General features: G+C 33.2%; 1 protein-coding gene across 2 annotated transcripts in view; it reads left to right on the forward strand.

Annotated features, from left to right (window-relative positions):
- TRIQK (triple QxxK/R motif containing) overlaps positions 1 to 12,630 on the forward strand; it is a 71,181-nt gene extending 58,551 nt beyond the window's left edge. For both annotated transcript variants that reach the window (XM_058668802.1, XM_004597227.4), the window contains exons 3-4: positions 6,184 to 6,269; positions 12,245 to 12,630. In XM_058668802.1, coding sequence (XP_058524785.1) covers positions 6,184 to 6,269; positions 12,245 to 12,358 — 200 coding nt within the window. In that variant the 3' untranslated portion in view covers positions 12,359 to 12,630. The remainder of the gene's footprint in view (positions 1 to 6,183; positions 6,270 to 12,244) is intronic.
- Positions 12,631 to 15,126: the final 2,496 nt, after the last annotated feature.

The raw sequence follows: 15,126 nt of genomic DNA on the forward strand, positions 1-15,126 counted from the left end.
TGTTTCTGAGCAATTCTAACTTGCCAAAGAAAGGGATCAAAACTATAAAAGTTATTACTTTTTTTATTGAGACCAAATAAATATTTATTCCTCTGTGCTAGTAAGCTGAGATACTCAATTCCCTTACTTTCCTATACCAGAAAATTTAAGAAACAATGTAGGTTATACAGTAAGGAAAATAATTTACTCTTATATGTCTCGTTCAATATTAACAGCTTCTCAGGTACCCTAAATAAATAATGTAGAATTAAAAAAATAATAAGATGAACACAATGTATCCAACATCCAGGTTTATATAATTGGAAACATACCAACCATCACAGTGCCTACGTTATGCTTTCCAGTTGCAACACTATCCGTCTCTCTTAGAGATAATAATAATCTTGATATTTATTAATTCTCTATATACATATGTTACCTGGATGTGTCTTGGGGTGACGTTGTTTGGTTTTCTCTGTTTATCTAAATGAAACCATTTTGTGTATTGACATATAATTTGCTTTTATTGAACATAATTTTTTAGCTTTATTATTCTTAGTGTATGTTGATATAATTCATTCATTTTCTATGCTTGATAGCATTTCCTTGCTTAGATGCACTGGTATTTTTCTGTTCTGGTTTTGGACAATTTTATCAGTCCCATTTCTGTTTTTAAATCTATGAGTACTATTATGGACGATGTTGTCATGAGCATTTTATGAATATCTTTTCATTAATTCACATGAATAAGAATTTCTCTGCAATATATACTTAATTGAAGAATCAAGCAGGGGTACTAAAGTTTTTCCTGGCATTTAAGTAAACAAAACACACCTGTGCTGTAATAGTATATCTCTAGTGTAACTCATTGTGTACAGATATTTGAAAGCTTATATTATTAAAGTTCCACACTCTCTAGATAAAAGTTTCCCTAATAATGACACATGTCTTAAAACAAGTTTAAATACAAACTCTGAAAAATCAAAATATGTATCCAATTAGCAAAACTAACACTACAAAGTAATATTACTTATTTCCATTATTACTAGTGTGTCGATGTACTGAGTTACTAACATTTTAAGATGCATTAAAATTTCAATAATAATGTAAAACAAGAAATTGATAAGCAGTTGTTTTGAATTAGACTGATAACTTAAGGATATGTTTTACTCTAGAGTATTCATGAAAACAATGATCTAAGAGGGATTTTCAACTTCATAATATAGAATTGAAATAAAATATGAGACACTGAAGTATTCCAAAGTGGGCAGGAAAGGTAAATCAGGAAAATAAAAAGGGAAGCAAGTGAAATAATGAAATGGTGGGCCTCAATAAAATGTTACCAGAAGTTCCGTGACATGCAACTGGTCTAAACATGATAGCTGACTTATCTATTTTTATGTTCAAGTTTTATAAAATGATTCAAATGTAGGCTTAAAAATTCAGTGATATAATACATTGAAAGGATGGCGGACAAGTACATCCTGAATGTAATCAGGAGCTGTGAAACTGGCCTCAGTAAGGACACTGAGAACCCTGCCACAAATTATCAAATTCAACATTTTCATAAATCTAGAAATTAAAGTTTGTGAGTCAAAACAGTGGTTTTGTTTTCAGAACAACACCTACATCTCAGGAAGAATAGAAAACTAAGTTCACTTGCCTTAATCCTTTTGTCGTTGTAGTCTTCAACTCTAGGAATGGTGAAAAACAGTAGCTTGGCAACCAATGAAGAAGGCGAAAAATAGGTCTGGGGCACCCCGAAGCAAACTCCCATTCAAGAAATCGTCTCTGTTAACTGGCAGGTCACTGAAACGCCTGTTTAGGAAAACTCGCAACAAAACGATTGGCGGCAAATGTTCAACAGCGCAGCTGTCTGAGGCAGCCTTACCAGTTGGGGATACGCATGAAGATCACTAAAAATACTTAAAAGCAATAACTGAGCAACGAGATGCCTGTAATGTCTGTGGAAGACTCTGATGCAGATTCTTTGGAATTTACGAGGTCAAGCGAATGTGCAAGCACATGCCCTGTCCAGTTACGACATCAAAAAATGTAATCTCGCACTTCTGGCTACCTTTCAGGTTATTATCTAGCAAAAGTATGGCTATGACATAACTGTAAAAATTCCTGTTAAATCATGGGATTATACTCCAAAACGTCCACATGCGTGCATATACCACACACACACACACACACACACACACACACACCTCATCAGGAAATCAGGAAGACTTACTGGTTCAAGATACTTGAAGAAATCTTTGTTCAGCCATGGGTTGATCACTATGTTAACTCAGTAATGTTGTCAGAAGCTGCACATTATGAAGCATATCAACTTTATGTAATTTGGACAAGTCATAAGATAAACCACACTAATAAAAACCAAAGAAGGAAAAACAGCAATGATAAGCCCTGAAAGAGATCTCATTTACAAAACTGACATATTTCATTATTAAATACAATTATGAATAAGATTATGAATATAACACATACAATCATATGTATTATTATAACAAATATATACATTATGAATAAAATCATAAATTATGAGAAATTGTGAAATATGTGAAAAACAGTACAATATGATGTTAAAACAGTTGCAATTTTCTAGCCTGAGGAGTATGAAGAAGAAAGAAAAACACAAAATATACAGAGACACATAGACCTGTAGGGCACACTCAAGTGTGCTTCCGTATCAATGACGAGAGTTTCAGAAAAGGAAGAGGAAAAGGGGGAAGGAAAAAAAAATCCTCAAAACAATAATGACTAGAAATTTCCATAAGTTGGCAATACATGTTACTTTATGTAGCAAACTTAGAATACTCAATCAAATATAACTCACTATTACTGAGTAAATATGAGAGGATCCAATGCCTGGTGTTATCATTGTCAAACTATTAATTGCCCTACATAGAGCATGAATATTGAAAGCTTTATGTATAAAAGGCTTATACCAAAAAGCTGTAAAGCATGGCTTTTATGTCAGGCACAACTATCCTTTTTGTGAAAGGAGAAATGAAGACATTTTATGTAAAACCAGAAACTTGAGAAATGTGTTGATACCGGATTTGTTGTAAGGACAACACCGAAAGAAGCACTTTCTGTTAAAATCAATGTGCACTGGGCAATAATGCAAATCCACACACAAACATAAAATAAACAAACACCAGCAAAGTTGACTGCGTGGCTAAATAGGAGACAAGTACACATGAATGGTGACATTGAAGTTCCAAATTTGCTCCATAAGCTTGAATGATCAGGTTTATTCTCCACATAAAACTTAATGAGCAACTGTTAAATAGCTATATTGTTTATTACATTATGATGCTATAAACAAAATCTGACTGTTAGGCTGAAGAAATAGTCTGCTATTAAAATATAGATGCTGTAAGTGTATTTACTCTAGATGTAAGTGCTCAGAAGGCAGAGACTTCTGAATTTTATGATTCTCACAGTCATGTGAGCATGGGTGTATTTCTTGAGACTAATCCAAATGCTGAAACAATGGAACAATTTAGTTTTAATATAAAGACCTTAATAGATCCCTCTGGAAATTTTGCACATCATACACCAAAGCCACATGTTGCAGCATAAACTCATGGATGTCACAATCAACAGAGAATGTGAAAGTAATGGGAAGTGCTTGGAGTAGTAGGTGTGCAATATTATTTAACACCATCTACTTATTAGAAATGCAATTTCAGTGTTTATGTCTTCCAAATAAACCTGGAGGCATTATTTTGTAGGAGCATATAGGAATTGAGTTGAAACAGGGTAAGTCGCTTAAGCCATAATTGCGTAGTGCTTGGAACAGACTGACAAATCCTCACTGTAACCAGAATCTTTATTTTTTATTTTCTAAAGATTTATTTATATTTTTGGAAAAGCAGATTCACAAAAAGAAGAAGAGACAAAGAGAAAGATTTTTTCCATCTGCTGGTTCACTTCTCAATTGGCTACAATGGCTGCATCTGAGCTATTCTGAAGCTAGAAGCCAGGAGCTTCTTCTGGGTCTCCCACAAGGGTTTGGATTCCAAGGCCTTAGACCATCCTACACTGCTTTCCCAGGCCGCTAACAGGAAGTGGATGAGAAGTAGAGCAGCCTGGACAAGAAGTGGCGTCCAAATGGAATGGATTAGCTAGTAGAACCATCCCACCAGCCCCATAATCATATTTGTTAAGGTGTACTTGAGTCTGTTTGATGACCGATATGTTGTCCAAAATATTGCATATCACTATGAAAAATGTATGGGATAAGATAATCCTTTTCCATGTAGGATATGGAGCATGAATAATGAAAGCTTTATGATTTTATTTATAACATGCTTATATAACAAAAGGGTAAGATAATCCTTTTTCATTTGTGTTTTCTGCAGTGTGCCCAAAGATTATAATGGGGCATATAAAACATAAAACAATGAATATCTTCTTTGGTTTTACATTTATACTCTCCAATTTGTTTTTAGATTTTCATTAGAAATTTGCTTTATAGTTGGAAACAAAGGCATTTCATGTCTCACAGTTCTGAACCGTCTATATGGTCAGCAGGCACCATGACATGAACAATGACCACTGAAATGTGAAATTAAAGTAACACTAGTCAGTATTTTTTTCAGAGAAATTGAATATTGCTAATTTATAATGGCTAAGAGTAATATTTTTTCTGTATCTTGTTTATTTTGTAAACTTAGGTGATTTGATATACAATTTTATGCATGACTCATTTTTCTGAATCATTGAACTCTATCATCAAATAATATTTATTGAACGCCTGCATGCTTAAACATTCAGAGTGACAGCCTTCCAGGGGCAGCTAGGGAAAGAGCACATGATCCTTATTTAAAAAAAAAAAATCTACATTTGTGTATCCTTTCAGCCAAATGCTACTATCTGTTAAATGGACACAAACACAGCATTTATTCATAACTACCACGTATTTGTCCCATTTCTCTCTGTCATCTCTAATCTGAAAATATGTAAGAAATTTTGAATACCTTTGAATCATTAATGTATATTAAGATATAATTATATATGATTTATCTTATGTTTTTATTGGAAAATCAAATATGGAGAGAGAGGAGAGACAGAAAAGATCTGCTGTCCATTGATTCACTCCCCGAGAGGCCGCAACAGCTGGAGCTGCACAGATCCAAAGCAAGGAGACCAGAGCCTCTTCCGGGTCTCCCACGCGGGTGCAGGGTCCCAATGCATTGGGCCGTCCTCAACTGCTTTCCAGGCCATAAGCAGGGACCTGGATGGGAAGCCAGGCTGCCAGGATTAGAACCGGATCCCGGTGCGTGCAAGGCGAGGACTTTAAGCACTAGGCTTCCTCACTGAGCCCAGAAATGTATTTTTGTACATGAATTTTTCTGCTTTATTAGGAAAAAATAGATACATATGTGTGTATATGTTATGGTGTATGTGTTAGTGTGCATGCGTGTGTGTGCTTGTGTGTGTATGTTATTTTATTGTAAGCTGGGCTCTTGCTATTAAATCTATTTTCTCACCAGAGTGGTAGCTTGTGTTATTCAGTGATGGTTTCACCTGATGACCCTGTGCCACATTTTGTCACACTATCTCAGGTTTGCTCATCCTTGGCTTTGAAATGGGAATGTAGATATACTTGAAACTGATATGGAAATTTTAAAAATCTAACCACATTTATTGTCTCAAGAAGAAATAAAAATAAATATATGTTTATGTCAAGTATGTACAATTTTTTTCTTTCATTTCTTTTTAAAGGAAATTTGGGTATATTCCTCCAATTGGTTGTTTGAATGCTTAATTTACCCAATAATAAAATGAGTTTACAATGAAGTCTCCTTTTACAATTAAGAATACAATGTTAACTTTAACTATTAATGAGAAATAATCTTTAATCGATTACTTACATGTTTCTCTCTGAATTCTCCCAAAAGGCTTACTATTTTTCTGCTAAACTTATTTTCTAAAATTTTGTTTCTTACATATTCATTGCACATCAAATCAAAGATATCTGTCAGAGTCTTTTTCCTGAAAAAATGGGAAAGGAGGAAATGTTGACCTTTAGGTGACAACTTTATAGTTGTCACTGCTGGAAACTACTTTGCAACTATGTGTCCCTGTTTTACTCTGTTTAAACATTTGTTGACATTTTCAGATGACTGTTAAACTTGAATTAAATATAAGCATAACTCATTGTCTGAAACTATTTCTTCCTAGGTAAACAGGATTATAAAAAAACCAAACCTATTTTACGAGCAACCAGATTAAAAGCAGAAGCAAGGAAAACAGCGATAGGCATAAAGGTAGACCTGCATTTTTGATAACTTCAAAATATGATATGTGCATGCCTTTTTACGTTCTAAAACTGAGTTGCGGGAATGTGGAGTCCTAAGCGTCTTATGGCATTTTAAACTCTAAACAGCATGTCAAAATTGAAGGTTATTTTTGGGGAGGGGGGTAAAGAAGTTACTTAATGGAAAACATCCTTCTCATCCTGAGATTTTAATGGATCTTAAAGTAAAATACAGTGTCTCTTAACAGACCCACTTAAATTTACATTTCAAATCTATTTTTCTTTAGTTACTCTGTTTATTGTTCAAACACTTCAGTGATGCAGTGGACTTAGTAAAAAAAAACAATAAGAAAAACTTCACTTGCAAAAATATTTATGGTTGTTTAAATTGTGTTAGCCATTATATATACTTAGATCACGCACACAATTTTACTGTGTATCCTGTTGCTATAGTCAGTATGCTGTATGATGGAAGCTAATGATATTCTGAAACTTGCTCTTTTAGAAAACCAGTGTTTTATCTGCTTAAGAGGGATAAAGGCAACTGAGAATGGTGTTGCTACATTAACTCCATATGCTAGTACAATGAGTTCAACAACTTTACATTTATATTATTACTTATGTTAATTTTTTGCCAAGTATATGGAATTGAATTCAGCTTCAGAGAAAGTGTAATTTGGAAGTCCTGCTACCAAATGTGTAAAATAAAAATGGCGTACACACACACACACACATGCACACACATATATATTCATATATATGCATGTGTATATATATCATTTAAATGTAAAAATGTTACAAGGAGATTTGGGTTTTTATCTGGCAGATGAAAAATCAATTTTTCTAAGCATTTACTTATAGCAAATGCCAAGGTATTACTACGCAGCTGTAACAGCTGTTGAACTGCCAGATGATATATTTGGTTGTCTTCCAGAATTTGCTATTATGATCACGAAACACTGCCTTCTTTCACTCCTGATTGCTGATTTTGATCAAGCATTGCTGTTGTGATGTAGTATGTTTTCACAACATAATTTCAGTGCTGTGTTTCAGCTTTTAATGAATAGGAAAACTGTTTTTTTGGTTTAAAAGAGAAGAATTAATCTTTATAAAAATTTCATATGATGGGCTCGGCAGCGTGGCCTAGTGGCTGAGGTCCTCGCCTTGATCCCATATGGCCGCTGGTTCTAATCCTGGCGGCTCCACTTCCTCTCTGTCTCTCCTCCTCTCAGTATATCTGACTTCGTAATAAAAATAAAATAAATCTTTCAAAAAATTTCATATGAAATTTCATTTATTCTTTAAAAATATTTAGAAAAATTGCCTTTTTTAGAAGCAATGCACTTGGTTTTAAATTTGACATGAAGTTACTCAGTGATTGTCTCTTGAATTGAGAGTATTTTATTGTCTTCCAAGGCAATATGTCTCTTACATTTATCTTTCACAATGAGGTGTTTTGTTGTTGGTGGTGGTGTTGGTTTTGTATTTTTTTTTTTTAGAAAGATACTAGGGCAGCAAAATCCACCTGTGACATAATGTAGTGGCCAGTTCTGTATCAGTGTTTAAAAATTTTGGAGGCATTCACGTATTTATAGCCCATTTTTTTAAATTTATGTCCCTTTTCGTAGTTGGCCTTGTAAGTTTTAATATTGTTTTAATTTGAAGAAATGTTTAGTTTGAAGTACATTGTCAGTATGAAACAAAATCTGTCTTACAGTATAGTTATCTAATACTTTTGCCTTTTTGAAAAGCTTTGGTTAGAATTGCTAGTTTTTACTAGTTTCAGTATAGTTCATATATGCAATTCTAAAAATTTAATATTTCTCTCTCCCTATCTTTTTTCCTTTCCTTCTTCCCCCTTTTCCTCCTTTTTCTCTCCCACCCTTCCTTCCTTCCTTCCTCCCTCCCTCTCCTTTTCTCCTACCCTCTCTCTCTTTGTTTCTGTTTTTGAGATAACATATTTTAAATTTGCATAACAGTCAAAGGATTGATTTTTCACAAAACAAAAAGCTTAAAAAATAAAAAGCAGAAAGACCATAATTGGATTGGAATCTAGGAGAGGCTGTAAACAATAATTAAATGGAAATATGCCTATTTCACCTATAAACAGTACATTTAAAAATAATCACAGATCATTGAACATATAGCAGTATAACATTTTAAACCTTTGATTTGGCAGATATAAAATAAAAATGTATAAACCTATTTGAAACAAGATCCATATAGGCATTTCTTCTTGCTTTTGCTTTTTGAATGCTTTTTACTGTCTTTTCTTTTCTTTTAAATTAGCTTCTATTCTTGCAGAACATGCAGTATTTGTGAACTTGTATTTAGATCATTTCATTCAATGTTATATCCTCCATCACACTGAAGATGGTCTGGAATTTGTTTATCTTTTAATAGAAACTTTTTATTTGATTTCATTTGCAACTTACACCAGAGATGTTCTATTAGAGCATACCTCATTATCATAAGCTAGTATATTGGCTTGATTTGTAAACCTGAGGAAAACAAGATTTCAACCTTAAATACTGTTTGCTTTGCTAGAAAATTTATGTGAAGAGCCCGTTAAGATGATAAAAAAAAAAAAAAAAACTTTTTGGAATCAGAACCAGGAAGGGGGTTTACATTTCAAATCTGGCATAGTAATTAGTTTGCCCTGTCAAACTTTGATTGTCTTGTCATTTTGGTGTAGGCTTTTAAATAACAAAGTTTCTTTCAGCAATTGCCATTTAATGCTTTTTAATTTCCCCAGTGAGTGATTTTACCCGTATTGATAATGTCAGAGAAGCGACTAAGGACTAATGAACATCAAATATGTTTTACTCTTATCTTGTTGATACAGAATGACCATAATATTGCAATATTGTATCATTTTACTACTTACTGTTTTTAATGCATCATAGGTTTACTCATAAAATTATGTAAATCTACCAAAATATGAATAAATGATAGAATGGGAAAGTTGTAGCAATGGCAACAATATTGGATGAAAGACACAAGGCCCAGTATCACATCTTATATGCCTCTCACCATTGTCATGAACAAGGTAAATCTAGGCTGGCCCATCTGTAAAACGGAGATTATGGAGATTATCCCTTTCAGTGGGTCACACTGTCAACATAAATAAATGGAGAAAATATCATGGGCCTTGGGATATAGAATTTATTCATGAATTATAAGCTGATTGAGGGTATATTTATTAGAACTAGCCATTTTTCCTATATATAAGTATCACTTCCTGTAATATTTGTCACTATGCTTACTTACACTTAGTCTGCATGGTATGACTATATTTTCTATTACAAAATGTCCTCCTATTTTCTTTGGAAATATTTTTATGGATATGATTGTTGTAGCATTTCTAAAGCATTTTGTAATTGGATCATACCTTATAAAGATCACATAAATATTAATACATAATCCATCTAGAAAGTGTTGTAAGTACTATAATACAACAGAATATGTAAAGAATGCTTAGTAAGATAAGGCATGATCATCTTAGTGGAATTTACCAAATAAAAGCTTCTAGATATCATTATCATTCCAAATCTATAATACAATTGAGACATTGTGGGCTATAACTAGGACTACTTGCAGAATAAATCCTTTATCCTTATGCCATTCAAGCCTTATTAAACAAGCTAGTAATATGTATATTTATTAATGGGAAATATCTGGGAAATAGTTAATAATTTCATCATAAAATATGACTAAATTTGTTAAAATCTGGAATTAATTTCTGTTAAGTTTTCTTTTATTTCTTATGTTTTAAAAATGCAAGTATCATGTCATAATCATGCTGTGCGATGACTGCCAGCCACAAAGTATTTGCTAAGTTAAGTGTTTCATATTTGGTTACTGCTCAATTAGAGGAGAGCTTATCAAGAAATACAGCCTCAATAATGTTTTTGGAATCCAAGTACCTGTGTTTTTATCAGTTACAAGGAATGCCTACATTTTAACTAATTAACTAACTTCATTTAAATTTTTTTTGAAAAGCATAATTACAAAAAAAGAATAAATATAAAAATATCATTACATAAATAAGATTCTCAGTGTCAACCACATGCTTCCAATGACCCATGTTGTTGAAATGTGGTTTGCTTTGTGTTTATTTCTGATTTATAGCTATCAATGGACAAGGGATAGAGGGAATTCTAAATATCTATAGATCTAAAACTTATGGTTAGTGTCAAAGCAACCAGAAAGTGTTAACATTGTTGCACCCTCCAGTCACCATGCACACTGCTTGTCTTTTCAAAAACAAGAACATTTTGAAGACAATTGTTTTGTTCTACTTTCCCACCTAACATTGTTTAATCCATCCTATATTGACGAAATCTAACTGAATCAGTGTACATCTGAAGTGTTCTAGCAGAGTAGTCTATGGATAATCTCTTTTTTTATCCCTCTGGATATTTCAAAGTATACAGAAAGATTACATAGAATTGTTTTAAGGACTAGAAGGAGTTGAAAACAGCAATTAGAATTAGAATTAATTATCAATAAGGTAAGAATCATGGCCTCCAATCAAGAGTAACAAAGTTTCTTCTTCCATGAAGCTTGGTGCATGCCGGCTGCTGTTGGACAGTTTTGTTGTCCACTCCACGGAACAGATGGAGTTTGCAGTTGTGTGTCACTTGTTTATTACATCCTCTTAAAATTAGTAGCTGTAACCAGATGGGTCTGGGAGCACAGCTGTGGATTTAAGAAAATAAATGAAACCTGTCTGATGCCTCCACGCCCTTTTGAGATGCCAAAGTGTTCCAACTGTAACGAAGAAAAATTTACCCCCATTTGACATTATGTTGAAATATTGAATTTAAAATATCAAATCTTACAAAAAATGCTGGAACTTAGTTTTGCAACTCCAACATTTGTATCAGTATTTATTTTCATAATTTGGAAATCCAAGTACATATAATCACTGAGCAGGAACTCTGTGTAAAATACCTGCTTATAGTTTTGGCATGCATTAAAATTGCCTTGTTAGTTATAAATCAAATTCATTTTGATGCCCATGTTTTGATTTATTAATTTTACATTCATATGAAATGTAACATTTATTCATATAAATGCAAACATTTTGTTTTTCCATAAAACAATGCTAAGAGTGTTATACAAGAAGAAGATGAAAGAAAAGAGTAGTGGGTACTTCAGCATATAGAACTGGCACTACATTTCTTCCTTTTTCTATTTAATCAGACGATATATTACCATGGAGGAAATCTCTGTATGATACATGCAGATAAACAAGCATGAGTTTATAAGATAATATGTAAGCTAAAACTATTTTCTCATAGTCTTTGTGGTACATTTTAGTCATTAATCAATGTTGATTAATAAAATCCCTATCAAACCACACTAAGAATCAAGGACAGTTGTTCACTATTGAAAGTCATTATATAGTCTTGAACTAGTAGCTTTGATCCTCCCTGACAATAACTCTAGAGCTTACAATTAAAAATTAGAACTTCAACAAAGTGATATTTAATTAGATAAATTCAAAAATATTTTAGAAACAGGCTATAACTATTTTCATAGTATGAAAGGAGTGATACTTTTCTTTTAAAACTCTGTCTAAATGCTATTGCTAAAAATGAATGCACTGAAATAATGGACCAAGTTAAACTCATAGAAAAAAGGACAATTTTTGGCATCAGCTTCATTCCTTGAATTCAACATTTGGATATCCAAACTTGAAAACATATTGAATTGACGAATTTTAATCTTCTTGCCAGGAATTAACTTGAAAAAATCCTAGAAGTAACTCACCCACTGACATATTTGCCACTACAATATTTGTGTTGCAAAGGACACAATACATTTCTTCACAGTGAATGTGTTTTAAGAAAGAAATTCATTTTAAATTCATTTCAGACATTTTAAATTTAGAAATAATATGATTGTTTTATGAAATGGATAACATAAATCAACTATTCATCAATATCAAGTCTACTGTTTTGTTTTCTTTTTCTCCAGGAAGTTGGCCTTGTGCTTGCAGCTATATTTGCCCTCCTACTGGCTTTTTATGCCTTCTTTTATCTCAGACTGTCATCAGAGGTCGAACCTGAACTAGACCCAAATGAAGATTAGCTGAAGAGTATTCAATGCCTGAAACAGAAATAATTTTATAAAAGCATCTTTGGGACCAGTACTTTCTGAAGTACTGACACTGCAACATCTTGAATTCTTCCTGCTGATGTATTCATTTTACAGACACATCTTTTTAAATAGTTGTCTGACATATCAAGAGAGGAATCTCACGTAGCAAGATAGTATAATATATGGCAGCCAACACTTTTGTAAATCTTTCTGCTTTGACAAGTAACCGTGGTGCATTTAAATAAAATGGAAAATATCCCCAATTTAATTATTTTACATTGTAAGCAGTTCATACAGCTCTATCACTTGCCGATCACTAAATTAGTTTTGTTCTATGTATAAGTGCATCACAAACAAAAGCATATAGTTCTGTTTGCAGAAACATTCTCAAATCACATTAAGAGCCTAAGAAGGAATGAAAAGTCATGGGAAATTTTTTTATCCCACAAAGGAGCCCTGCTTTTTTTCCAGACGTATTTTATGTCATTAGAGAGACTCGCCGCACATGCATCTACAGTACTCTTCCCTTTCTCACCAACTGTTCATTGCACATGTGCTCCATCAGAGCTGGCACCTGCATGACAGAAGCTCAGAGTCACATATGTCTCTAAAACACAATCCTTTGCCTCTCGGGCCATCTGAACCGGTGTAAATACAAAGTTCAGCGGATCTTGATTTTAATTAACTTATTGCTCTATTAATATAAACGTGGAATTCTGTTTTAATTATTCTATTCTGGCAGGTTGGAGTATCACTTTGCCCCTCTTATTAGGGAGAGCTACAGCAATCTGTCATTGAAACATGAAGACACAGAAGTCCTGCCTACCCCCGGGTGTTCTTCATGGCTTTTCTCCTCAATCTGAATGACCTGAAGTTGTTTTGCAAAATTACATTTTGTGTTTTCAGAATTAATAAGTTAGAACTCTTTAGTAAAAAATAAATAAAACATATGCTTAATATTACTCTTATGCGGAAACTTCTGTTTACATAGTTGTTTTCAATGTGGTTTGCATTTGTTTGTGCATAATAACCAGTATATTTAATGTTTTTACCAGCAGTCAAGTTTGAAAAAATATTTTTAAGACTCATGAACATTAGAAAATATTTGTCCTCAAAGTAATTCTTAGCTACTAAAATCTAAAAAGCTGTGTAGAAATGAATAATTTCACTATGAGCACAAGATATTCTATAGATTTTATGTTATATTCATGAAGAATAAATAATTAGCTTTGTCTACATAATGTCCAAGAGAAGAAAGCTTTGACAACAGATAAAGGGCTTTATAAGAACAGCTTGTTGAAAACATTAAAAAAGAAGGCCTTGGTACTTTTGCAAAAACATGGATATGACTATGTAGTGTTAGGTTCTGTACAATTTTTTCAAGCAGCATAATTTATTCCCTCAGTGTGAAAACAGGCAAAGGTTCCAATAGTCTCACAGATCATTTATGCCAAATATCTGAGGACAAAATTTAACTGTGATTTACAGAATTCTTCCCTTTGAACTCATAAACTCACGAGACAGACCAAGAGTTCTTATACACTTACACCGTGGACCAATCCAAGTGGCATTTTTAGGAAAGGTTGCAGCATTTCATGCCATGTGGTATGTCTGTTCGTGAAGTGGGAGGCAAGGGAATATCCAAGCTGGCATTTTGGATATGATGGGCCTTTTACTTTCCTGAGTGACACACCACATGTCAAGAAATACTTCTCTTCCCTACTTTCATCGCACTTACGTGAGTAATTTTCATTTGGTTATTTCCCCACCCATATGGTGTTAAAAACAGGCATGTTAAATAAAGATTATTTCTGATTTCTGGTGTCAATTCAAATGCAAGAAAATGTAATATTGTTTAGGAGTGCTACATGACTGTCCAGGTAAGGAAGAACACAATTTGAAATATTTAAGATAGAGGATGCAATTGGAAATATTTCAAAATTCATCACACTGAAAACACTTTACTATTCTGTTCTATTCTTGAAGTTCTCTACTGTGGAGCTAAAATGTCATTTCTAATGATAAGAAATATTAGTCTAAATATAGTTAAATTGTAACCGTGTCTCATTGCCTCATTCTATGGATACCTTGAATCTATGATGAGGCCTTTTGTAGGCTGGATTCACTCAGGATATCCCCCAGAGGATTTTCTGATTTTCAGTAAATAGCAGGTAAAGTGAGGTGATGTTTATACAACACTGTTTTTGTGAAATGCCAATTTTGAGAATTCACATTAACTGGGAAGCAGCCAATCCGAGTAGAGAATCCCCAGATTGGATGTGTTGTTGGACTCTTTGAAGAGGGACAGGTGATAGCTTTTGGCTGTTTCAGGAAACCACGCTACTGAATAGTGAGTGGTGTTTGGTGTATAACACATGGGTATCCATCCTTCTGCCCTTTCCCCTGGTGAGTGACTGCTCAGAGTATTTTGTAAGACAGAACTAGAAAAAATATATATTAATGACTTTCCAGGATGTTAGAATATATTTGTTAACATATCCTACAGAATAAATTCCCTTTAGTGAAGGCGACTGAAAATATGGTCCATGGAGTACTATGAGGGGAGTTGACAGTTCTTATTTGACATACAAATTTAAACCAGAATAAAGAAATATACAAAGCTATTCGATTGGAAACACTGTAAAATATAACCTTATCTGGATTTTTTTTAGGAGAAAGCTCATTTTTAGTATGTCTCTAAGGTTATTTGTTTCATTTGGCAAATATTTTATGATTTTATAGTGTTCTTATGTTTTTCT

This window comes from Ochotona princeps, chromosome 9 (genome assembly GCF_030435755.1).
Source record: "Ochotona princeps isolate mOchPri1 chromosome 9, mOchPri1.hap1, whole genome shotgun sequence".
NCBI classification, from domain to species: Eukaryota; Metazoa; Chordata; class Mammalia; order Lagomorpha; family Ochotonidae; genus Ochotona; species Ochotona princeps.